The following is a 26,765-nucleotide window of genomic DNA, read 5'->3' on the forward strand; positions in this document are numbered from 1 at the left end:
CTAGCACCGGGACACTCCTTGGAGTAGCCGCACACTATACAAATGTCCCCATTCATTCATTCATGAAGCCCTTGCACCGCAGCAACAAACGCGGAACTTTTAAGAGGCTGATACGGCCCCCAACAGCCCCACGTGACCCAGCAGACATTGTGGTTTCAGCTATAATAGTTCTGCTGCTTGAGGTCTTTACCTATAGCACTCCTAGTAGCAACTACAAGGGGCCTTATTTATGAAGGACTTGCGCCACCGGTGCGTCACTTTTAACATGGGAAAAAGTGACGCACCGGTGGCGCAAGGCTTTCATAAATGAGGCCCAAGGAGTGTGTGCTTTACTCAAAGCACAGAACATAACATTGCTGGTTCCCAACTGTTTACCTCCTGGCTCCAATCCCCAAGAGTGTTCACCATATTCATAAATCTTCTTTCTGGGACAACAGCAAGATCTTCCACCAAGTCGAAGTAGATCCCGTACACACCTCAGCCTGGATCTCTTTTCCGGATTACTCAATTGGATTTGCAGGGCGTCCATCCCTGTGAGTTCATGCTGCCTGCATCCCTCACCTTGACTCAGTACAAGGCATTTGACAACCATCTTGAGGCGCAGCATCACATCGCCCTTCACCTGGTCCTCTTGATCCACTCCTCCCACGGGTGACTGACAAGGCTTCTGCTGGTGAAGCCAACACCAGTCCAACATCTGTCCTGGAACCATTCCATATGGCCCAAATGATGGTCTACCTTCTAACTGAGGACAGAGGGACTATCTCTTCATGAGGTCAATTAATCAGTTCTATAGCAGAGAAATCTATACACTTGAATCATTTCCAGATAAGTGGTTACTGGAATTAGGTAAGGAAGAAATAAAGAAGATCACCGTCAGGTATGCTGCCCTTTTAAATATATTTTATTTATGTATTTTGCAGCGCTGTCAAAGGTACATCCAAACCTATAATTTTAAAAAGCCTGGGCAATCATCAGAGAGAGGCCTGGAGGCAGAGGGAAATGTTTCTACAAGGACTTCACCAAGGGTCAGGAGGCTCTCTTGTCAGAGGGAGTGTTTGGGAATGAGACTCTCTTCAGGGGGAGGAGGGTTATTGACCGGTCACTGTTCAAGTCAACCGCAGAACAGGTCGAGGGGTGGGGTGGGGGGTTCTGAAACATGTCTAAGCAGGATGTAAAAAGGATGGACATTTCATTAGGCATTTTCAAGCTGGGCATCTTAATAGTGGGTATTTGGAATGGGCATCTCAACAAAAAGGGGTATTTTATACTAGAACCTCAGCAGCAGAGCGGACACTGTTTGGTCTAGACCCTGAGCAGGGTAGGGCGCTGGTTGTCATGGCATCGCCATAAGGGGACCGTTTTGTCCAAGCCTTTTGGCATTATAGAGAGTGTGAATTTAGAGGAGGGTTTCAGAAAATGTCCATTTTGTGGGTTGGGCCACATCTCCATGGAGTCAGCAGTATATGCAATTCTTCCCTAGCAGCCCCTGGTCTTCATCTGCAGGCTGCTACCACAACCTCATCGTGTTCCTCCTTCCCCCACCCCCAGAGCAGGAACATATACATAACCATTTTTACATTATACACACCCACTAGGCTTATGTGCTAGAAAGGGGGGTCAGACGTGTTTTAATGCATTTGTGTCATACAATAAGACGTTGCGAGTGTGGATACATAAATACAAGCTCTTTCACAAGATTATGAAATGTCTATCACTACTTTGTGCACGATTCCTAAAGTTGTACTGCTTTTGCATTTTAGGTTCCCGCCTCCCTGGGTCTTCAGACAATGTGCCACTTTTCGCTGGAGATGGACGGTCTAGTCTTCCTGCTCTGGCCTTGGCCGTATCAGTAACTACCACTCTGAGTAGAGGGACCATCGACGTGACCTGTGAAACAATGCAGCTGGAGGTCCACAATGATCATTAAACACTGCTGCTGCATAGGTTAATGGTGGTCATGTGATCAGGTTCATGTCAGCCAATGGGTTTCCAGTCACAAAGTGCCAGTATGTGCATCTCAGGATTAGGGCTTTGTGTGATGGAACTGCTCCATCTCTGCTTCCGTATCCCCAACCAAGAAAAGTCGGATCATTCTGGAGCCACCAAAGACACGTAGTTTCCTGGGAACGTACCAAATTTCTGGGTTCTACGACACACTCCTGTGGAGCAAGCACAAGAAGCAAATCAGTGCAACACAAAGTAAAAAGAGAAATATGGTCATCAATCTTACATTATCTCCCGCAGTCAGAGTCCTAAGTACCATCCTAAAGAACAAGTTACTTACCTTCGGTAACTATGTATCTGGTAGAGACATATATTAGTTGTAGATTCCTTACTGTAGAATTTCCCTCAGGTGCCAGTCTGGATCCGTAGATTTTTCTTCAGCAGTACCCCTGAGGGTCGTTAGGTGGTGTCGGTCAGCTCTGCGTTCGTAGTTGGCGCCGTGATGATGTCACAGGACCTACAGAGATGCCATCCATGCGTGCTGACGTCAGTTCTTAACACGACTTTCCACGCCAGGTGCATAAAAAACTAGGGCCCTGTAGGGGAGTCCCTAGCCCTAGAAATCAGTTTGCAGAGCGGGCGGTAAGGAATCTACAACTAATATATATCTCTACCAGATACACCGTTACCAAAGGTAAGCAACTTGTTCATCTGATAGAGACAACTAGTTGTAGAATCCTTACCTTAGAATAGAAACCCCAGCAATACCTTCCCCGGAAAAGGGTCTGTGAACCAAGATCATACCCAGAAGTCCTGGAGACCCGAATGGGCAAAGTACTCATCCTTCCGGACTTGGCTGTCCAGGCAGTAGTGTCTGGTAAACGTGTGCAGGGATGCCCACGTTGCTGCCTGACATATGTTAAGGTCTGGGACTCCACCTGCTAACGCCGTGGTTGCCGCCGTTGCTCTGGTGGAGCGAGCACGCAACCCCAAAGGAGGTTTCTTCTTTGCCAAAGTATAGCATATTTTGATGCAGAGGACAACCCATCGGGAGATGGTCAGTTTTTGAGCAGTTCGACCTTCCTAGGCACCCACATAGCCAACGAAGAGTTGATTATCCACCCGGAAGTCTTTTGTGCGATCAAGTTAAAAAGACAATGCACGTTTTAGGTTCAGACGGTGGCGTCTCTCCTCCTCCTGGGAGGGATGCTGGGGTGGGTAAAAGGAGGGCAGAGTAATAGATTGTGTCCCACATGAAAAGGCTTGACAACTTTAGGAAGGAACAATGCTTTCGTCTGAAGCACCACTTTATCTGGATAGACAGATAGGAAAGGGGGCTTGTAAGATAAAGCCTGCAGCTCCCTCAGCCTGCGAGCAGAGGTGATGGCAACAAGGAAGGCAGTCTTGAGAGTCAGCAACCTGAGCAGGTAGTTATGAAGAGGGTCAAAGGGAGCACACATAAGAAAAGTGAGAACCAGATTTAAATCCCATTGAGGCATTAGGATGGAAGATGGAGGGAACAGATGAGTAAGGCTCTTAAGGAATCTATTAACAAAAGGAGTTTTGAATAGGGAAGGCTGATCTGGCAGCCGAAGGAAAGCAGAGATAGCTGCAAGATATCCTTTAAGAGTGCCCAAAGCAGATCCCTGCCGGGCCAAAGAAAGTATGTACAAAAGGACCGCAGGAAGGGGGTCAACGGCATTTGCTGTGCACCATGCCACAAATTTGATCCATCTACAGGCATTATCTGCTTTAGTGGAGGGACGCTTGGTTGCCAAGATAACATCAAAGACTTCGGGTGGAAGGTCGAAACTACTGCCACTCAATCTCCACGCAAGGAGGTGCAGGCTGGACATGTTTGGGTGAAGAACCCTCCTCTGCTGCTCCGACAGAAGTTCCTCCGGAAGGAGCAGTCTGATCGGAGGATCGATGCCATGCTCAGAAGGTCGGGGTACCAGACTCTTCATGCCCATCCGGAGCTACAAGAGTGAATTGAGCCCGGTCGTGCTTGATCTTCTTGAGCACTCTGGGCAGAAGTGGTACAGATGGAAAGGCGTACAGGAGGCAGCAGCTCCACTTCCGACAAAAAGCATTGCCAAGCGGGTGACGCTTTGGAAACACCAACATGCAATACTGCGGACATTGGGCATTCTATTTAACCAAGGCTCTCCCCACCGCTGAAAGAGACCTTGCGCCACCTCTGGATGGAGACGCCATTTATGATCGACCAGGCACCGATGGCTGAGTTTGTCCGCCCTGGCGTTCAGAGAGCCTGCCAGGTGATGAGCCACCAGGGTTATGCCCTGATGTCCCAGCCATGTCCAGAGGCGGAGAGCCTCTTGACAAAGGGTCCACAACCACACCCTGCACTGTTTGTTGCAGTACCACATGGCAATGGTGTTGTCCATGAACACCTGCACCACCTTCCCTTTGAGAGAAGGATGGAATGCGTTCCATGACAGTCTGATCGCCCAGAGCTCCAGAAGGTTGATATGGAGACTGGACTCAGCCGGAGACCATAAACCTCTGATCTCAGCCTCTCCCAACTGTCCGCCCCATCCCAGGAGTGACGTGTCCATCACCACAGTCATATCTGGTTGGGAAAGGGAGAGGGGTCTGCCTCTGACCCAATCTTGGTTCGTTAGCCACCACAGCAGTTGGTGCGCAGTTCGCTCTGAGATCTGGAGGTAGTCAGAAAGATTCCCCTGATCCTGCGCCCACTGGAACTTCAGGTCCCACTACAGAGTCCGCATATGCCATCTGGCATGATCCATCAGCAGGATGCAGGAAGCCATGAGGTCCAGCAGCCTCAGAGTCATTTTCACCGAAACCCAGGATAGAGGCTGAAACATCAGTATCCTAGCCTGAATATCCCAAACTCGCTGCTCGGGGGGTAGACCTGAAACCTCACTGTGCCAAAAAAACCGCCCGCTGAAAGGGAACATTTGAGTGGGAGTCAGGTGTGACTTCGGCATTTTGATGATAGTGAACCCCATTAGTGCAGGAGGTCCGCCGTAGTCTGGAGGTAAGAGACGACAGCCTAGGACGAGCCCGCCTTCAAAAGCCAGTCGTCGAGATAGGGAAAGACTGGAACCCCTGATTTCCGCAGATGAACTGCGACCACAGCCATCTCCTTTGTGAACACCCGAGGGGCACTGGTAAGGCCAAATGGGAGCAGAGTGAACTGAAAATGCTCGTGGCCCACCGTGGACAAAAAGTAACGTCTGTGGGCTGACAGGACGGGGATATGGAAATAATCATCCTGCAAGTCCAACGCCACCATCCAGTCTCCTGGGTCGAGGTCAAACAGAACTTGGGCTAGGGTGAGCATTTTAAACTTCTCCTCCAGGAGGAAGAAGTTGAGGGCCTGGAGGACTAGAAAAGGCTGCAGGCCTTAGTCCTTTTTGGGCACCAGAAAGTAGCGGGAATAGAAACCACGACCTACTTCTGGCACGGGATTCTCTCTATGACTCCCTTGGCCATGAGAGCTGAAACCTCATTGAGGAGAAGTGCCAAAAGACCCACCGACATGAGATCGCAAGAGGGTGGCATGGAGGGAGGGGTAGTCTCAGGGGATAGAGTAGCCCCTTCAGACTATTTGCAGAACCCACCTGTCCCACGCGATGGACTGCCAGTGGAGGAGGTGATGGCGGATCCTGCCTCCAACTGGCTGATGATGGGCCTGGAACGTCGGACTAGGAAGGTTTGGAGGCAGTAGCAGGGGGGAAAGGATGGACTCGCCCGCCCACTGGCTCCCTGACCCACGAGGGTCAGGGAGCCAGCATATAAGCCTGCTTTTGACCATGCACAACACTCTGCTGCCTTTTGGATAGGGTTGTCCGACAGAAATACCATATACATACATACATTCATAATGCCAAACACTTTATGAAGGCCCTTGGCTCTGTGGGGACCATTAAGGGTAGTAGTGGTATTGCTGTCCATTTACCACAAACCGTAGGTACTTGTGATGAGCAGCATGGATAGCAATGTGGAAATATGCAACTTTGAGATCTGGAGAAGTGGGAAGACATCCTGCAGAGTTATTATGTGAAAATGTTCCAGCAGGCCATACTAACTAGGCAGACTCAGGTCTACTACCGGGCAGAGGGAGCTTTCTTTCTCTAGAATGAGAAAGTATAGTGAATAGACACTCTCTCCACGTTGATGCAGGGGCACTGGCTGTGTTGCACTCCTTTAGCGGAGCAATGTAACCTCTTCTTGTAAGAGAACAAGGTGGTCTTTACTTCGAATGTGACCACGTGGTGGTATGTTGGATGTGATAATATGGAATTCTAGGCAGTAACCCTGATGGACAAATGCTAGAACCCCCTGATAGGAGGTAATTTCCATCCAGCAAGGGTGGACATCACTTATACTCCCACAACAGGTGGTAGATGATAGAGGGGGGTGGATTGTGAGTCAGTGCCTAGGAGTGGGGGCTCCATTGCCCTTAGTGTCATTGATTGTAGGGCACACTTGGACGTGGTGATCTTAGCATCTTTCTTGATGTTAACTAACATCTGCCCTCTTGGAAGACTAAAGAGATGCTCCTAATTAAGCAAGATGTTGCTGTTGCACCTCTAGTTTAAAAGACACAAAGCTATGCATGCTATCAGAGCCGGATGTTGTTGTTTACACACAGGAGCCATTTAAAAAAATGGGGTGTGCCCAAGGTTAGTCCTGGACCTGGGTACTATGTGGTACAAAAGACAGTGGTCCTAGAACCTTTTTTCAAAAGCAATTAGGTAAATAACAAAAGCTACATTTGATTCTTATGTTTATACTGGAGCCAGAAAGCAAAATAATTAGAAACAGGCTCCTACCATCATTATTCAATAATTTAAGCATCAATTTAACATAAAGATAAACAAACAGACAGACCCAAAGGGTTATTCTTATTCACCAAGTCATATAATGTACTTAGTCAGGTGAAAGCTCTGAACATATTCAAGAATTGACAGTTTCTTAAAAAGATGGTTGCTCCAAGAGGGAATGTGCTAGTAGAAATAAAGGAGTGCTTCAGTGTTGGTGATTGAAAGAAGCGGGAAGAGGAAATACAAGGAATAGAAGAGAAGAGATTATATATATTTGGAAGCAATACAAACGGTTAACATTCACCGTCATATGCAGCCTAGCTACACATCTGTTTGTGAACAGTTTGGGTTATATGCACAGATACAAATACAAAATTAAATTCCGAGTTCGCACGATAAGGGACACAGAAGTGGTAAGTCTAGGCCTTTCCAAGGGCGTCGACGTTTCGATCTGACTTAGGGCGCAAGGGCGGTTTGCTGCCTCGGCCGTGCGGATCTTCTTCAGGACAGGGGGGGTTCGGGGCAACCAGGAAATGGGTGACTGGATCGCCCTCCGTTACTGGTGAAGAGCCTCAAGGGTGCTCATCAACCCATGTTGTGTTCAAAATTCTTAAAAACGGGATAGTCATCACAAGGGAATCCTCGGAGTGAAATCCTCAATAGTCGCGTTGAAGTTACAAGGGCGCCGTCACGGTCCGTGTGTTAATCACGGTTCTGTGATCTGAAACTAACGACAAAGCGTCAGTGTTCAGTCTCCCCGCCAAGGTTGAGTCCCAAATATTTGCGTTGGAAATGTTTTTCCCTCTGTGACTAGTTCCTCAGCCCTCTTTCAAGGACCTCAGGTAGGTGCTGTAGAAGGGCGTTCATTTCCTCACATTTACGCCTGTTGCATCTTGAGAGTGAGCCTACCGAGTTGGTGATCCGCTACTGGGTAGTTGTCCATATGATGGCTTTTTTGCCATCAGCCTTAATGTGCTTTCTCTCTTTATCTGGAGGGGGCATCTCCTGTTGCTTGTATGGATGCCCGCTTCCTTGCGGTATTTACCACAAGGGGATCGGGAGTACATGCCCTCTATTTATTTATTTTGAAAGTTTTATATAGCGCGGACAAGATCTTTGCAGATATCAGAGCGCTTTACAAAGAGTAGTACATGAGGGAGTATAGTCAGACAGATAAATCAATAGGTCAAAACAGTACAACTAGGTGGCTACAAAGCCAATCATGTGAGTGATAAAACAGTTAATACAGATAATCAAAGGGGTCAAACATGTAGTACAAATCGATGCAGAGTATTAACAGTGTCTGAGCTAAAAGCTCAAGTGTATTTAGCCACGAGGATGGCTTTTACTTCATTTTAAAAGAGTGTAGTGGAAGAGATAAGCCTGGTTTCGGGCGGGAGTGAGTTCCAGATCCTAGGCGCCATTCTTGAGAAGGAGCGCTTATATGTTTTTTCCTTCCGGAATCTTCGAGGTTTCAGCAGAAGATTGTTTGTGCCTCTAGTGTTTCTAACTCCGCCAGAGATTGTCAGTTTCTGAGCAAGGTATCCGGGTGAGTTTAGGTGTACCGCCTTGTGTGTCATGCAGGCGATTTTCAGATGTATTCTGGCTTCAAAAGGCAGCCAGTTCAGGGATTTCAAGTCAGGGGTAATATGGGAGTGCTTTTTTGACCCAGTGATGAGTCTCGCTGCAGCGTTTAGAGAAGCTCTCAGGGGTGCGGTTGTAGTTAGTGGGAGTCCGCAGAGGGTGATGCTGCCGTATTCAATTCGAGGGATGACTAGTGCTTGTACTGCGGTTTGGAAGTCTTTGGCTGGGAGGAAGGGTTTAAGTTTCTTCAGAGTATTGATCTGGAAGTTCGCTCCCTTTGTTGCCTTGCTGATATGTTGCTGCATGTTGAGATTGGTGTCGAGTGTTATGCCTAAAGATTTTGCTGAGTCCACGATGGTCGGTTGGACATTGAGTGCGGTTAGGTGTTTAAGCCAAGTTTGAGTGGTGGAGATCTTCGCTGGAGGTGAAATCAGAAGGAACTCTGTTTTCAGGGCATTGAGTTGGAGATGATTATCGGCAAGCCAGGATTGGGTGCATCTGATCGTTGAGTTCAGGAGCAAGATGTCTTTGGGGGACTGTAATTTGAGATAAAGTTGGGTGTCATCGGCGTACATGTGAAAGTGTACATTGGATGCTTGTAGCAAGGTGGTGAGCGGTTCCATGACTAGGTTGAACAGAGTTCGGGATAGAGAGGATCCTTGGGGGACGCCTAGCGTTACGGGTATTGGCGAGGACATCAGGTTGTTGCTCTTGAATTTCTGCGACCTGTTGTGAAGAAAGGAAGTGAACCACTTGAGAACAGTTCCAGATAAACCCATTCTAGCGTTTAGTAGTTCTAGTAAGTTCTCATGTTTAACGGTGTCGAATGCTGAAGAGAGATCAAGGAGGATGAGGAGGCAGGTCTCGTTTTGGTCTAGCATTTGCAGTGCGTCGTCAATTATGTGGGTCATAGCAGTTTCTGTACTGTGTCCTGCTCGGAAGCCTGACTGGTGAGGGTTAAGGAGATCAAATTGTTCAATGTGTTTGGTCAATTGTAGTTGCGCACATTTTTCCAGCAGTTTGGCGAGAGTGGGAATATTGGTAATGGGACGGTAATTGTTGAGATCAGAGGGGTCGGCTGTAGGTTTCTTTAGCAGTGGTATGACCTGGCCAACTTTGAGGGAATCAGGTATGCTTCCTTGTTGGAGAGAACTGTTGATAATTTTAGTCCAGAGAGGGATGAGCAAAGGGGTAAAGTCTTTTACTGCGTTAGCAGGAAGGGGGTCCGTTAGGTGATTGGATGGTTTCAGGGTGCTGAGCAGTTTGCCAATTTCTTCTTCCGAGTATGTGCCAAAGGTTGACCAAGTAGCATTGTTTTTTGGTTCAGTGGGTGCTAGGCACTGGGGTTTGGAGTAGAGGCTTGCATCAATGAGGAGATCGCTCTTTATGTTGTCAGTTTTTTGGATAAAGAAAGCAGCGAAGTCTTCACAGGAGGGTGCCTCACGCCCAATGTTGAGTGGTTGGGGTTGATCCTTGGATTGTGTTCTAATTAGCTCAAACAGTTTTCTCAGGCGTTTTTTTGCTTGGTCGAGCTGGAGGCTGAAGAAGTCTGATTTTGAGCGTTTTATTTTCCTGAAGTAGGCGTTTCTCTTTTTCTTCAGATCTTTTAGGTGCATTGCAGAGGGAGCTGATCTCCAGGTACGCTCTGCCAGTCGCATGTCTCGTCTATCCTCATTGAGACTCCCGTCGTACCATGGATTGGAGATTTTAGTAGAAACTCTTTTTAGCTGCATAGGTGCAGCCTCATTAATTATTGAGGTCATAGCGTTGAGATAATGGTCAGTCAGGGTTTGAACGTCCGTAGCGCCTGTCGGTGGGAGTAGTGAGGAAAATTGAATTTTGCTTTGTCATATGTGCCTACGTGTTCCCCATCCTATGTTATATGTGCATGATCGATATGCATATATCCCCCTATGACCGATTAAAGACGCAATTATAGTTGTGTCCAACGTTAGTATGCCAGTTTCCAGTTCTCGTGAAAGCAACGAGTATTAGGCCTATGTTGCCAACGTTGTACATTGTGCACGTTAATTCATCGCATTGTCCCCGTTTCTAGGCCTCAAAGGGCCTGAACACCAGATTCAAGCTCCAGTCTCCTGAAACCACTCCGAGGAGCGATGCAGCCCCCACCTGCATCCCTGACCCTTCACTTACTTCCTGCCGCGCAGCGCGGTGCCCGGCCTGGCTCTGCCTGCCTGTCTGCCAAGAATATGTTATGCCTCTGGTTATCAGTTCAGCTCTCCGTCTTCACATTCCTAAGCTAACGAACCGCATAAACAGCTTCAGCTATAGTCTAGTCTTCCTGTCTCCATGCAAGAGAATTACTGAATTAATATCCATAGAAGATTCATAGCACACGCAATACATGAAGAATATATGCATGCATCAGTCATAGTGTCAAGTAGCCTTTGCCCTGATAACTTTTAGATTCTATCAACATGTACTCCAAACACCAGATACCAGATATGCTATAGGTACATGTCGTCCTGACATCGCAGACTTTAGTCTCCTCTTCTAGTGCAGAAGTCAGAGCCCCCAGCTCTCCTCAGTTACACGTCATTGTCCGTTTGCGCGCACCACTAGGTTAAAGGTTCCAGCTGCCCAGGTAGCCCCCTCCATGTATCCACCCACTTTATGACACTTCTGTGACGTTCTCATCACATGTCTTTGTACACGCCTTCTTTTTACGCCCATGTATTCTTATCTTATGTTTGTCACTTGTTACGCCTACTGTATTCAATGCAATTATAATGTTTTCCTATATATACTATGTACTGTTAATGAGACGTTGCAGCTGCCACTCGTGCCATTCTATTTCAGGCTGTTCCGATCCTGTCCCTTCCCTTATGCCTGATTAAAGCCTGTTCAACTCAGATTCCCCGGATCCTGCCTCTTATTTATTGAGCTATCTGTTTTATTGAATGTATAGAAAAATAGTACCGGTAATTAATTATTTATTTACCACATAATGGCGCCCGAACAGGAACGAGCCCCTTCCCCACGCGCCGGCGATGTAACGCAGGCCCCCTGACCCTTCTACAGCCGTGACGGAACTCTACTGCGCACCGGCAGATATTTCTGCTTCAAGTCTCCCTCAGGCCCACGGAGGAGACGGAGACTGCGGTCCGGCATCCAGACGAGGCGGTGAGGAATGCGGTTCGTCCCGACCAGAGCCCAAGCCGAGAGAGCAAGGTCCGAGGTATCCGGAGGCCCACCTGTTTCTGAAGTCCGAAGTTCGAAGCGCATGCGTAGTAACCAGACGTCGTAGCAGTCCAGTCCAGTCCGAGGCCTTCAGTTTCTGCTTCCCGGTGAGTACCGTTGTGGGGGAAGTATCTAGACAGGTTCATTAGTTTGTCCCTGGTCCGATGGGTTTGGGTACACAGATCCAGTCCGAAGTATTCACATAGGTGGATACGGTATGACGTGTCTCTTTACGAGACCGGTATGTTCTGTACTGTTTTAGCAGTGCATCCAGTAATTCTAGTAAGTCCGTTCTCGAGAAATTCAAGTGTTATGTTTTCAGTGTATCAGGTAGTATTCTGTTCGAACTGTTATTAATGTATTTCTATGTCGTGGTATGAGTGATTTGTTTGCCATTTCATTACTGTGATTATTGTGTATTGTGTGTAGTTCAAGTACGATTCCAAAATGCCTCTGTTTGCAAAATTACATCAGATAAAAACCAGAAAAGGGTTACTCGAAGAAGCAGTTCCTGTCCCTCCTAGGGACAGTCCTGGACATTTTATGTATCACAAGCATGGCTTAGATGCCATATTATACCTAGACTTATGGGGGGATTATACAAAGAATCTTGAAGAGAAATATAGATGGCCTGTATCAGGTACATGGGATGCCGAGTGCATCATGCGATTAGAAGAAGCATTATGGAAAAAGAAAGCCAGACAGTCCCAGAAAGATGCCATCGAGTTATGGCGCAAAGAATCTCATAGAAGAACCGAAAAAGAATTCACAAAAGCAGAATTAAGTAGGGAATCCTCAGAAAAAGCCCAAGAAAGGGAACTTCTAGAAGAAGGTGAACGAGTTAGAGCAGAACAGTCAGACAGACAGAGAAATGCCCTTATTAAAGGTATGTATCCTCTTCTTGCCGAGGGCTTGCCGAAGGCAACCCCGGAAGCACCCTGTAATTTACCGCCACCAATGGTCCCGACTAAGCTACGTCATGAACCGACTGCAGCTGAAATTTTCCTTTCGTCCTATTTGGACAATACAGTCCCAGAATATGCAAATCCTATTCCGCCTGCTCACCCTCAACACCCTGTTAATAATGTAATTCCTGTTCCTCCAGCCACTGGTCCCGGGGACTCCGTTTTTGTGCCAGTACCCCCGGACCAGCCCACATTACGTGTGCCCGTCTTGCCAGTCACTTTACCAGCACGTTCAGTATTAACTGACGATTCCAGTTCAGGAGGAGCGGGGGGAGGTGCTCCTACCACCCCGCCTCAAGTAAAACGAATGACGCTGAGAGACGCAGCGTTACAGCGTACGCCAAAAGTGACTACATACGCAGACCTCAAGCGACACCTTACTGACTGCATATATGATTCAGTTCCAGGCGAAGATCACATGATGTTATATTCAGTACGTTTAAGACGGGTTGCCAACTTTTTGGCCTCCCTGCCTGACATGAAAGAACATCTAGACAGAATATATCATTTTATCCGTACAGGGGAGAATCCAGGAAGTATTCACGAAGCTATGGCACACAGAAAAGCCGAGATTCAAAGTATGATTTTACAGTTCTTGGTTAACTGTTTAATAAGAGAACAGGACTATCCTGATAAAGACAAAGACGAGATGAAAGCCCTGACTAGGTGGAGTGACAATATAGCCGAGGGAAAACATAAGACACAAGGTAGTATAGAAAGCATGTACAGGAAAATTCGTAAGGAAATTATAAGTATACACCAGAAAGAGGAAGCGAAAAGAGCAACCGAGAAAGAGAATGACTCTTCAAGTGAAGAGGTAGACAGCGAGAATCCCGACAGAATAGCTTATGTAGGTAGAACTAGACTTTCCGACCGACATTTACGTCTAGATGACAAGAAGGTTTTTCCTCCTCCCGTACCAGAACAGTGTTCTCTAGAACAAGTATTCCAGGTTACTGATAAAATTCTGAAACTACGAATAGGTTATAGTGAACTTAGTACCATGCATGAACAAGAACTAGCCCGATCAGCCGTTCGATGGACTAGTGATTCTGCCACGTTTCCAGATGAAATAGTGGCCCAAACGTTTCTGAAACTGCCCCCAGCCGAGCAGCGTCTGGTGGGTATGTATATGATCCAGCACCTCATTACACTGTATGAGGATCAGCATTCTGATCCAGGTCCTTTGTATGATGTACTGAACGAGTTACTCCTAAACAGATGGAAAGGTCTAGGTACCGATTTAATTAGTGTCATTCTAGAACAGCGCCACAAATACAGAACGTTCCTGAATCCACATTTTGTTCCTGTTCCACCCCCAGAAAGAAAATCATTCTACATAGACAGACAGAATCCGTTGCGAGAAGTACATCCAGTTAAGGGAGAGGGGGGTGATCTAGAACGAGTATTTGTTTACACCCCTATCACGAAAATAGAACTTCTAGAAATGAAAAAGTTAATACCCTGTCACGATAAAGATCCAGCAGGGTTCCACCGTGAATTAAAAGACATGCTCCGTATGGGAGAATACACGTATCCTGATATCATTAAAATGCTAAAGGTCCTGTTGCCTGCGGGCATATATGAAAAACTCAAAGAAAAAGAATGGGAGGTGGGAGAGAAAAAGATAGATTGGACCGCATTAGAGACTGAAGATAATACACGAGTTCCAGGTACCGGTCTCGGGGATAAAGCTAAAGCATTGCCCGAATTGTTAATACAAGTCTTGCCAAGATTACTAGCCACGAAAAAGGAAGACTGGGATGCCATCTCAGCCTGTAAACAGAAACAAGACGAAGACACTAGTGATTTTTATTCTAGATTTGAGAAATGTTTCATTATTAATAGTGGTCTGAAAACAAGTAGTGAGTCGTATCCACATCTTTTTGTTACCAAACTAGTTGAGAATTCTTTACCACAAGTTAAAAATCGAGTACTAAAAGTCGAAAGTACCTGGCAAGCTAATACTCCGTCACAAATGCTCCAGATGCTACAATATCACCAGAACAGAATCAGGGAGGAGCAGGAACATGAAAGGAGACGTATGAAAGATACGAAAATGAAAGTACTAGTTGCACAGTCTGTTCCACAAGACAGTCAGAAGAGGGGTCCGAGTCAAGCTAGTCATCCTGCAGCTCCCGTTAAAGGGACCTGCAATTACTGTAAACAGCCAGGTCATTATATAAACGAATGTGCAGTTCTGAAACACAACATAGCTACTGGTAAAACGAAAGAGAGACCACGTCCGCCTAGACAAGAACAAGTTTCACAGACTTCCCAGCCACCGCAGAATGCACAACAGACAGTTACAGTACCGCAGCCTATCGCTGCCACACAACACGTTACCCAGCAGATGTACCAGTATGCCCAGTCAGAGTATCCAGATTATCAGCCGTATTCATGAAACAGCCTAGAGAGGGAGGTTGGCTTGCCTCTCATCGAGATTCCTGTAGATCAAGAGGGTCCCTATGTACACAGTCAAGTATTAGGGAAAGACAGAAAGTTTCTGATTGATACAGGGGCAAGTAGGACTACCATCAGTCATGACGAGGTTCCAGGGGCTCCACTCTCATGCTCTAGAAATGTTTCCCTTGGATTTTCAGGAAAGCCTATTGTTAATGAAATATCGAAACCAGTTTCCCTAGAAGTTGGTCCATTGTCCCGAACTACAGACTTGTTACTTACGAAATCATGTCCAGAGAATTTATTAGGTATTAAGACTCTGAAAGAATTAGGAGCAGTCATATGCTGCTCCCCAGAAGGAGTGAGACTGTTCTTACGAGATTTTAAAGGTCATTATGTGTTACGTGATTTTGATCCAAGATTATTGAATGTACCACAGCATTTATGGGCGCAAGGTCCAACTGATGTAGGTTGTATGCACATTACACCCTATCGTGTCACTCTGAAGCAAGGTGTTGTATTACCACGAATCAGACAGTACAAATTGCCACCTGAGGCTGTAGCAGCCTTATCGAAAATTATTGACGAGCTCATGGCTCAAGGAGTAGTTGTAGAAACTGACTCCAATGTATGTAATTCTCCTATCATTCCGATTCTAAAACGTACAGATCCCAATGCACCTCCAGTTTATCGATTAGTGATTGACCTTCGAGAACTTAATAAATGTATCATACCCCAGTACCCTGTGGTCCCAGATATTTCTTCCCTATTGACTGCCATTGATTCCGAAGCTACGTTCTTTACTGTTATAGATCTCAAGAACGCATTCTTTAGTGTCCCCATTCATCCAGACAGCCAATTCCTTTTCAGATTCTGTTTAAATGGAAGAAGCTATAAATTCACACGAGCTCCTCAAGGTTTCACAGAAAGTCCTAGTATTTACAGTCAAGCACTTAAAAGACAACTAGACAATATTCACATGCCAACTGACACTGCACTGCTCCAGTATGTCGATGATCTATTGATCACAGCCCGTTCTGAACGTGACTGCGAACGTGCGTCACTTGCAGTCTTGTACTTCCTGGCCGAGATGGGGCACAAGGTGTCCCCTTCGAAACTGCAATTCTGTGTCCAGCAAGTGGTCTACCTTGGACACTTACTGTCCAAGAGGGGTAGGCAGTTGACACCAGACCGTATCCAGTTAATAGCACATCTTCCACAGCCCAAGACACAGAAGGAGGTGCGAGCTTTTATCGGCCTCACTTCTTATTGCAGACAATGGATTCCTCAGTACGCATATCTAGCCAAGCCACTGATACAGTTAACTACACAGGAGGCAGCCACATCGACTGTCCTCCCTTGGACCCAGGAACATACACTTGTTTTCAACGAGTTAAAGAAAGCTTTATGCCAAGCACCTGTCCTAGCAACACCAAACTACAGTAAGCCTTTTACACTTTTTGTCACTGAACGTGATGGTACTGCATTATCTGTTCTCACACAAGATCAAGCAGGACAATACAAGCCCTGTGCTTATTTCTCTAGCACATTAGATCCGGTGGCCCAGGCTCTGCCTGCGTGCCTCAAGTCCGTTGCAGCCACAGCTCTAGCTATCAGACAAAGTGATTCCATAGTGTTAGGACACTCCCTGACAGTACAAGTTCCACACTCCGTGGAAGTTCTTTTAAACCGAACACAGACACAGCACTTGACAATTGCACGTTTAACAGGATATGAACTGACATTGTTCCAGCCACACATAGAAATCAGACGCTGCAACATTTTAAATCCAGCTACACTGTTACCCTCAGTTACTTCAAATCCTGCCACACATGACTGTGTGGAAGTTGTTAACACCATGACAAAGCCAAGACAAGACTTGACAGACATTGCATAACCTTACCCTGACCTGACACTTTATGTGGATGGTTCATGTATGAGGACAAGTACAGGAGAACTAGTAGCCGCGTATGCAGTGACTACTGACACTGAAGTTATAGAAACACATCGTATTGACACCCTGTCTGCTCAAGCAGCAGAGCTCGTCGCTCTGACCCAAGCCTGCATACGAGCCAAGAACCTGAAAGTAAATATATACACAGATTCACGTTATGCATTCGGAGTCGTACACGACTTTGGAGTACTCTGGCAAGAAAGAGGTTTCATGACTTCTCATGGAACCAAGATTCAGCATGGCCCCCTCATTCAAGCTCTGTTAGATGCAATACATTTACCGACAGCTATCGCTATCATGAAGTGCAAGGCACATACGAAAGTCACTGACATCATTTCCCAGGGTAACGACCTGGCAGATCGAACAGCCAAGCTTACAGCTCAGACTCCAGACATTCCAGTTAACAAGACACAGACAGACGTCCCAGTTCAGACGACTTGTATGACAGTTAAAGACCCTACACAAGACGTACTAGATATACAGTTACATGCTACCCCAGACGAAATCAAGAAATGGTCTGAACAAGGAGGGGTCCAGACAGATCAGGGATGGTTGACGAAGGGAAAAGCCACGTGGTTTCTCCCCGACTCTATGGTTCAAGTCATTATTAACACCGCACATAGTCCAGCACACTTGGGAGAAAAAGCCATGTTAGACAGTATTCAGAACCTTTGGTTTAACAAGCATTTACGAGCAGCAGCCAAACAGAAAGTGCGTACCTGCATGATCTGTTGTCAGTTCAATCCAGGTAAAGGTGTCCCGGTGGAACAAGGTGGATTCCATCCTCCTGACCACCCTTTTGAAGTCCTCCAGATGGATTATATTCAGATGGATCGATGTCGAGGTTTCAAGTATGTCCTCGTAGTTGTATGCGCTTTGTCCAGATGGACAGAAGCATATCCAGTCCCAGATTACACTGCCGCGACCACTGCCAGGCAGTTGGTTCGTGAGTTTTTCCCCCGCTATGGTTTACCTAGGGTCGTGTATTCAGATAACGGCCAGCCATTCTCATCCGAACTCATGAAACAAGTATCTCTTCTGTTAGGGTACCAGTGGAAGTTCCATTGTGTACGACATCCTGAAGCAGCTGGTCTCGTCGAGAGACATAATCAGACCCTGAAAATCCGCATTGCCAAAGTATGCGCAGAGAAAGGCGTAGATTGGATGGTAGCACTGCCAGTCGCCCTTTTTTACATGAGAATGGTCGCTCACTCCCGTTCAGGTCTGTCTCCTTATGAGGTAGTTTTCGGTCGTCCCCCAAACATGTGGGGTACACCTAGACCACGTACAATTACAGATGTTGACAGTAATATGCTGACAGATTACCTGGCTTCCTTGATGTCTGCACTACTCTCTTGTCGTTCACAGGTTGCCGCTGCTTTTCCAGACAACACCCAAGTGAAACCGCACGAGGTCATACCAGGCGACCTCGTTCTGGTTCGAAATTTTGATCGTTCAAGTCCGCTGGAGCCCCGCTGTAAAGAACCAAGACTCGTTCTGCTAACAACAAGGACGGCAATCAAGGTCGAAGGTCGTAAGGGGTGGTTGCACTCCAGTCATGTGAAGCGATTCCATGGACTCCGTCCAAAAACATTTTTCAAGGACTGCCCCGTTCTTAAGGACTGCCCAGATACTGACTCTAAACTTCCCCTGTTAGAGAAAACTCCGCAGCAGGAGTATAAAGAAAAATTGAGGTCTAGTAAGTCAGACAGTTTAATTGTCTAAGTCCCTCTCGGGTGAAACGGTTAGACAGGTTCCTGACATATATGAGATAGACCCGCATAGTGAGAGAGTTAGTTGAAACTCCAAGAGAATACGTTATCAAAAGAATCTTCGAAGTCGATGCATTATTACTCTATTACTTTTGTTATTTCTGAGTCTTACGATTACAGGCATAAGTTATGTTTTATATATATATTTTCCTCCTATTGATTCACATGTACATATGTTTTCTAATGTTACAGTAGAGCACACATTTAGTGCACTGCCTCCTCACGAGTTATCCTATCGTCTTGCCATGCGCAACAATACTTTTATCCGTATGTGACACTATTCACACCAGACCAGCAATGCCACTAATTGTTGGGTGTGTGGTCGACTCCCCCCTTTCCAGACACCGAAGGGAGTTCTGCCACTTTTTCCTTATCCGTTTTCACACAATGGTTCGTGTGGAGCATGGTCCACGTTAACGTCATCCTCAAACGATATGTCCCTTTTGAATAGAACATGCTTCCCAGACAAGGAAGGTCTTTCCCATAGAACAGGGTTAGATCTAGAAAATGAAGTATATGATTTAGGTAATTATTCCTCGAATTTCATGGTTTAGAACGTTCAGTCCGAGACTACTCCAGATTTGCCTGCTATTACAGTTCTACCAGTGAAAGGCGAATTATGTGTCAGAAAGAATGGTTCAGTACATGTAGGACATAGTGATTGTACTACTATGGTCGAGTATAGTGACAGTGGGAAATCTACTTTCAAAGCCTCACGTCATTCTTATTTTATATGTGGTCAGACCGCATATGTTCGTCTGCCCCTCGATTGGGATGGAACATGTTACATTGCCTTCCTACTGCCACCAGTTTTCCTAGCCCCATCCGATTATCACAGAAACACACATCTAGTACACGTTAGACATAGAAGGGAGACTGAGTCCCCAATTGTCGATCAAACTGAAACTGCATTAGAACAATATCAAGATTTCAATAAAGGTTTCTTTTTCTTCATAGGTCCTGTCCAGAATAGTAAGTTAATACGTAGGTTAACCAGAACCCTTGAAGCAGTAGTGAATGAGACTACTTCCGCTCTAGGTAACTTAACCGAAGAGCAATCTGCTATGAGATTTGTCGTGCTCCAAAATCGTCTCGTCCTTGACGTCATACTGGCCGATAGGGGAGGAGCTTGTAGAGTCATCGGATCTAGTTGCTGCATTTTCATTCCTAATAACGCACCGTCTGTTTATTCAGCTATAACCAGACTTCATAAAATTGCCCATCAGTTACACCAGAATCCAGGCACCTGGACATGGTCCGGTTGGCTCTGGAGTATAATATCTGCCTGGGGATGGAAAGTATTGTCATTCCTAGGTATAGTAGTAATAGTCATATTCAGTTGCTGTCTCTGTTTACAATGTGGCCCTGCGATTTGCGGCTTGTGCGCTACATCTTGTATTCCAAGTCCAAAGTCCCGTTCCAAGACAATTCGAGACGAGCAAAGGATGCTCTATGAACAGATAGATGGTATCATGAATATTGATGTTTCCTGATGGAAACGTAGGGCACAAGGAGGGAATGAGGAAAATTGAATTTTGCCTTGTCATATGTGCCTACGTGTTCCCCATCCTATGTTATATGTGCATGATCGATATGCATATATCCCCCTATGACCGATTAAAGACGCAATTATAGTTGTGTCCAACGTTAGTATGCCAGTTTCCAGTTCTCGTGAAAGCAACGAGTATTAGGCCTATTTTGCCAACATTGTACATTGTGCACGTTAATTCATCGCATTGTCCCCGTTTCTAGGCCTCAAAGGGCCTGAACACCAGATTCAAGCTCCAGTCTCCTGAACCCACTCCGAGGAGCGATGCAGCCCCCACCTGCATCCCTGACCCTTCACTTACTTCCTGCCGCGCAGCGCGGTGCCCGGCCTGGCTCTGCCTGCCTGTCTGCCAAGAATATGTTATGCCTCTAGTTATCAGTTCAGCTCTCCGTCTTCACATTCCTAAGCTAACGAACCGCATAAACAGCTTCAGCTATAGTCTAGTCTTCCTGTCTCCATGCAAGAGAATTACTGAATTAATATCCATAGAAGATTCATAGCACACGCAATACATGAAGAATATATGCATGCATCAGTCATAGTGTCAAGTAGCCTTTGCCCTGATAACTTTTAGATTCTATCAACATGTACTCCAAACACCAGATACCAGATATGCTATAGGTACATGTCGTCCTGACATCGCAGACTTTAGTCTCCTCTTCTAGTGCAGAAGTCAGAGCCCCCAGCTCTCCTCAGTTACACGTCATTGTCCGTTTGCGCGCACCACTAGGTTAAAGGTTCCAGCTGCCCAGGTAGCCCCCTCCATGTATCCACCCACTTTATGACACTTCTGTAACGTTCTCATCACATGTCTTTGTACACGCCTTCTTTTTACGCCCATGTATTCTTATCTTACGTTTGTCACTTGTTACGCCTACTGTATTCAATGCAATTATAATGTTTTCCTATATATACTATGTACTGTTAATGAGACGTTGCAGCTGCCACTCGTGCCATTCTATTTCAGGCTGTTCCGATCCTGTCCCTTCCCTTATGCCTGATTAAAGCCTGTTCAACTCAGATTCCCCGGATCCTGCCTCTTATTTATTGAGCTATCTGTTTTATTGAATGTATAGAAAAATAGTACCGGTAATTAATTATTTATTTACCACAGTAGGAGGTTGCAACTATTAGGGGGCAAACTTCCTGCTTTGAGTTTTTTCAAGTCTCTTTTCCAGACTTTGGGCTTGGAGAGTTGAGCCGGGTTAACTTTAACTTTTTCATTGATAAAGAATGTGACAATATGATGATCTGACCAGTCACAGGGTTGGATGGACTCGAGTTGGATAGAGTCCTCTTTGGAGATGATCAGGTCTAGGATAGAACCTTTCTCGTGGGTCGGGCTGTTGCATATTTGGGTGAGGTTAAGGGCATCGAGGAAGTTTTTAAGACTATTTACCACCGCGTCATTGCGATCGTTCCAGTGGAGGTTGAAGTCACCAAGATATATTTGGGTGAGCTGCCTTCCGGAATTGGTTGAGATCATATCCATGATTTGTTGGGAAAAGGTGAAGTTGTCCCTGGGTGGGTGGTAAATGCTGTGAAGCGAGCATATCGGTTTGCCCTCACTAATAATGTCAAGGCAGATGTATTCCCAGGATGTTGGGGATGGTAGGGAGGTGGAATTGACTTTCTGAACAGAGAGGTTGTTCCTGTAGATGCACACAATTCCACCACCTATTTTGCCTGCTCTGTCGAGCCTGATAATGTGGTAGTTGGGAGGAACCAGAATGTCCATTATAGGTGTCGAAGATTCAGTTAGCCAGGTTTCAGTCAGGATGATTAGGTCAAGGTCAAGCGATAAGAGGAGATCAGCAATGGCGGCGGAGTGTTTCGTGGCCGATCTGCAGTTGAGGAGAGTGCATTTGAGACGGGGTGTATTGAGGGTGGTAGATGGTTCTAGAGAGAGAGGGACTTTTCTAAGGTTATTGGGGATGGAGAATCTGCTGTTTAGTGTGGAGGGTATAAGGGGGTTTGAGTGTATCGTTGGAATGTTGAGGTGTGGGGTTGTTGTGTTATTTTGGGGGGCTGTGTAATTTTGGGGGGCTGGGTCATAGGAGCGGAGAAGGGTGAGTGTGTCGAGGTCAGAAGTTGAGTTGTGGGTGCGACTGTTGCGATTGCGAGCTGGGATTGAGGTCAGGTTGGGGAGAGTTGAGTGAGTTAATCGGAAGGGTGGGGGACAAGTTGTGCGGGGAGGTGTATTTGTGTGAGGGGTTGCAGGGGCGATGAGGGGGACGAGGGCAGTTACTGCGCCTATGACCAGGGATTGACGCCCGTTGTAGGGCTTGTTGAGTGACGGTCATTGGGAGATGCCCTGAATTTCCGCTCTACTCTTGGTATAACTACTTTGGGTCTGAAAGGATCCTTAAAATTCTCTTGGGCATGCCCATGAGAATTGGTAGAAAGTAAACGGTGCGTTCAGTATTTCAGAGAGTTTCTACCAAAAAGTTATCATTATAGTGGATGGTGTGCACCTCAACGTTATGGTGGCAGGTCACCCTCTGAATCACTGCGCGATATGCAGTAGTATAATCAGGGGATGGCTTAGTTGGATGAGGCTTGAGGTCTTACTCATCTTGTGGGTCAACGCTGTAGTCGCCCTATAGTTCATCCCCAACCCCGGTCACAGTCGGTTGTTCATATGCGTACCCCTCCCCATAACGACTCCCTGAGTCACAGAAAGAGTGAACTGATCCCTCTGGAGACTTTGGTGGAGGGGTTGGAGAATGTGGGCGTAGTAGAGGCAAAGGCAGTAATGGGGTGGAGGTAGAGGTGAGTGCGTCAATGCAAAAATCAGTTAATGAGGGCTTGTATATTAGTCTTTGTATCCCTTAGGCACTGTGTGCCAAGGTTCATTGAAGGACAGTTCTTTCTTGAAGGGAAGCCTCCATGTCTTGGAGACTGGTGACAAATTGCTTGAAGCATTTCCTTGGGTGGGTTTGAGAAAATCTTCCGTCTCTGGATGGATGAAAAGCCACCTTTGCCCATCCAGTTCTTCTGCTAGCCTTTCAAAGATGAGTGCCTCGAATCTCTTCCATTTCAGCATCAAGGGCTTAGGAACTGGGCCCTGAGTACTGCTTCAGCACTGAAGGCGTAGCATCACAGCTTTAATGGCCGAGGCTGTTGGAAGTGTTGTGGTTTTCGACCCCTTCCTTGGTAGCTAACTCGACTTCGAAGACTTGTCTTGGTATTGACCGGAGCCCAAAGGCGGTGGTGCACCAGGTGATGAAGCTTTCCTTTTCAAGTGTATGGGGCTGGATACCCGACTCCTGTGAGAGTGTTGCTCTTACCTAGGCTCAAAGGCGGCTAGGGCATGGGGCGCGTTTAGGGCACGGGGCTTTGAAGAATCACTTGTTGGCACGGTGGTATTCCTGGCAGGTTTTGGCGTTGACTTTGTTGTTGACATCCCTCCCCCCCCACATCAATGCCAGAGGTATCCCATTGATTCCTCCAATTTGGAAGCAATTGAAAATAAAATCTATGCCCGTACACCGGAGGGCTTTGCTTCCTCTGTTTTGGCTTTGAAGCAGTCTTGTTCAACGAAGATATCCGTTGTATCGGCAGATAACTGTTGCTGCATCTTCAAGTGCACCCATCGCCTTTCCCTTCTGTACCTTAAGGTCTTCTTGAAGACAGGCAATCCAGGCCTCCTAGAAGGACTTGTCCAGTTCAGGAGAGGGATACATTTTGTTGACGCCATGGTAACCAGCCCAATCTTTTTGGCATAGCACTGTGGGCAAAAACGGAAGGGTCTATGTTCAGGCACCCAGTACCTGCCCACATTGTATGACCTGTTGGAGATCGATAAAGACTCAACTGAGTCCTAGGTCTATTGCATGGGCTGGCTTCACCTCAATTCAATAGTTCGTGATCCGTCGAGGAATTGTCCCACCACGCACAATGATTATTCTCCAATTATTGATGTCAAGATAAGCGAACAAAGAGGACTGTGAAAGGCACAAGGAACATATCGATCGTGGAGCTGGTACTGAATACATCTGAACCGGACGGCGATAAAGGTGGAGTCGTTGCCAATGAGTATTGCGGACTAGAGGAGGAGTCATACAGTATCCCATGACTCGAAACGTCTTTGAAGAAAAGCAGCTGTGAGAAGTTGGCCTGATGTATGATGTTCACTATTCTAGTGAGCACCTTGTATCAGTCCAAACAACGCTTATGGTGGTGATTGTAAGTCAACCTTATAGACAAGCCATCCTAGGGGTAGCATAGGCCTAAGCAGTCTTAGGCTTAACTCAAGAGAGCATGTGAAGCCAGCTTTTTTACCATATGCAATCCTTTTAATACCAAATGAAAGTACACCACACAAGTTATATATTATAAAAATATATGTATTTATTACTAGAATAATCCTCTGTACTCTTTATGAGGACAGAGGCACAAGCGTTTAAACAAAAGCACAGTTAAAGATACAAAAGTTGCACAATTATGGATAGGGCCGGTGGCCACTTAAACCATATACTAATATAGTGGTATAAGTACCACGTCTCGAACAATGGTAAGGCCTAGGGCCTTGGGAATCGCTGGGGCTACACTGGTCTAACAGTAGTTAGGACGGGAGGGGCCCGCGAGATTCGGGTGCAGCGCTAAAAGCACACGCATGCACCAATGCAAAGTCAATGGTGCGTAAAAGTTACAAAGTTACTGTTTTAGAAGTCTTCCGACTGGACTAGAACTTCCCCACTTTAAACTAGGACACTAGAGGTGTAAAACACTACAGGAGTACCGGAGTACTCTTGTTACCTCACCCACAGGAAGCGGGGGATAGGTGTCAAAGTGTGTCAGGTTTCGTCGTGGAGTTCAATGGAGCCTGGAGATGAAGATGCTGCAGGCGGCCAGGAGAGAAGAGTCCGGTTGGATCCAAGGGTGGATCGAAGATGTAGAGTACCAGAAAGCAGAGGGGACAGAGTATGGGTCACTAGCCAGTGACCAGGATGGAACCAGGAAGGAACCAGGCAGGAACCAGGCAATGTCGGGCGCAATCAGGTGGTTGTCGAGAAGCTTGTCTCCGCTGCCACGTGGACTCGGGGGCATCGACGATGACCAAGAGTGGATCACGGACTGTCCCACGAAGGCTCTCGCTGTCGGCGGTGTCGGCTTCTGGATCGGAGTCAACAGGCCTTGGCAAATGCAACCCACGCAGGATTTGAAGATCGCTTCTTACTCGGACCAGCAAGGTCAGAGAGGCTGCTCCTTTTCAGGGGAGCGAGGGCCAGTCTGGAGCAACCAGACCAGCAGTGTAAATTCAAAGGTTCATCGTCGTAGTGACCACTAGCCAACGGGCAAGTGACCGGACAGACGCGGCGAGCAGAAAAATTCAAAAGGGCCCCACGCAGCACTTGGTGAGTGTGGAGGGGTGATCTTCGGTGTAAAAGCTGCTCGGGGCTGGGGCTTCTCAAACCCCAATGCACAGCTTCGAGGGTGCCTCGGGAGCTGCACTGGAAGCACTTCGCAGTCTTTTCAAGATGGCCGGTCCCACATCTCACGTTCCCTCCACGGGTCTCAGCTTTGCTGTGGCTGTGGATCGGGCTGTTGGATGTCTGGGAATCCGGTTCTTGTCGATCTCTGTTGCTCGAGCTCCGGCGGGAGCTGCAACAAAGCAAACCGTTGGGCGCTGGATGGTGCCTGTTTGCACATGGTGGTCACTCCTTGACCACAAGGGAGATTCTTCAGTCTTCCATGTCGAGTGGGATGTCGAAGGGTCCAGAATTTCGTTTCAAAGTTTGTCAGGATTATCTTAAGTCTATGGACACAGCTCCTACCTTTATTCCAAATCAAGGGGCTGGATTACCTGCTAGGTCCCTCCTATGGGTGGGACCCAGGAAGGGGTGGTTACACCCCTTTCCCTTTGTCCAGTTTCGCGCCAGAGCTGGGGCTGGAGTGCCCCAGCACCAGTTTGAGCTGGGCTATGCATGGGGAGCCTTGTGAGCCCCAGGCAGTGTCTAGTTTCACTCGCCCTGCCTGCCTCCATCCACTATCTCCTGTCTGGGGTGGTGTAACACCTCCCTGTGACAGGATACCATTTGTCCAGGTCTCCCCTGCCGGAGTTTCGGTCAGCAGCAGGAGGCCAGACTTGTGTCTGTGGCAGCAGCATCCATTTTGTGATGCTGAGGCTCTGGTTAACCGCGTTTACTGTTACCCACATGTCTTATCCCTCTAGAAGGGTGGAATGCTACCCCCGTCGCCAGAACTGGCGAGGGGGTAGTATTCCAAAGTGTATGACACCTTACACGACATGTTTTGATAAAGCCAAACCAAAGTTAGCAATAACCGCGAGGATTATAATGCACTTAAGAGTATATGGTATGGCAATACCCTGGAACAGCTATAAGGACATGGTTCCGAAAGCTGCAGACAGGCTCAGCTCATGCTAGAGCACCATCTCACATAAAACCAAGCACTCTGCCTCCAGGATTGTTAAGGCCTGCCATAGGAGTGACTTATAGGTGTAAATGTGTCCAGATATAGGTTTAGACATAGGTATACTATATCTAAGCAAGGGGTGATTACACGACCTTGCCCCAGCTGAGTGATCAGCCAGTTGTGTCTGTTTGG

The 26,765-nt window shown here is 46.9% G+C and overlaps 1 protein-coding gene across 5 annotated transcripts in view; it reads right to left on the bottom strand.

Annotated features, from left to right (window-relative positions):
- Window positions 1-883: 883 nt before the first annotated feature.
- The window catches only part of SORBS3 (sorbin and SH3 domain containing 3), a 349,900-nt gene continuing 324,018 nt past the window's right edge, over window positions 884-26,765 (bottom strand). For all 5 annotated transcript variants that reach the window (XM_078666295.1, XM_078666296.1, XM_078666292.1 and 2 more), the window contains one exon: window positions 884-2,162. In XM_078666295.1, coding sequence (XP_078522421.1) covers window positions 2,092-2,162 — 71 coding nt within the window. In that variant the 3' untranslated portion in view covers window positions 884-2,091. The remainder of the gene's footprint in view (window positions 2,163-26,765) is intronic.

This window comes from Lissotriton helveticus, chromosome 11 (assembly GCF_964261635.1).
Source record: "Lissotriton helveticus chromosome 11, aLisHel1.1, whole genome shotgun sequence".
NCBI lineage: Eukaryota > Metazoa > Chordata > Amphibia > Caudata > Salamandridae > Lissotriton > Lissotriton helveticus.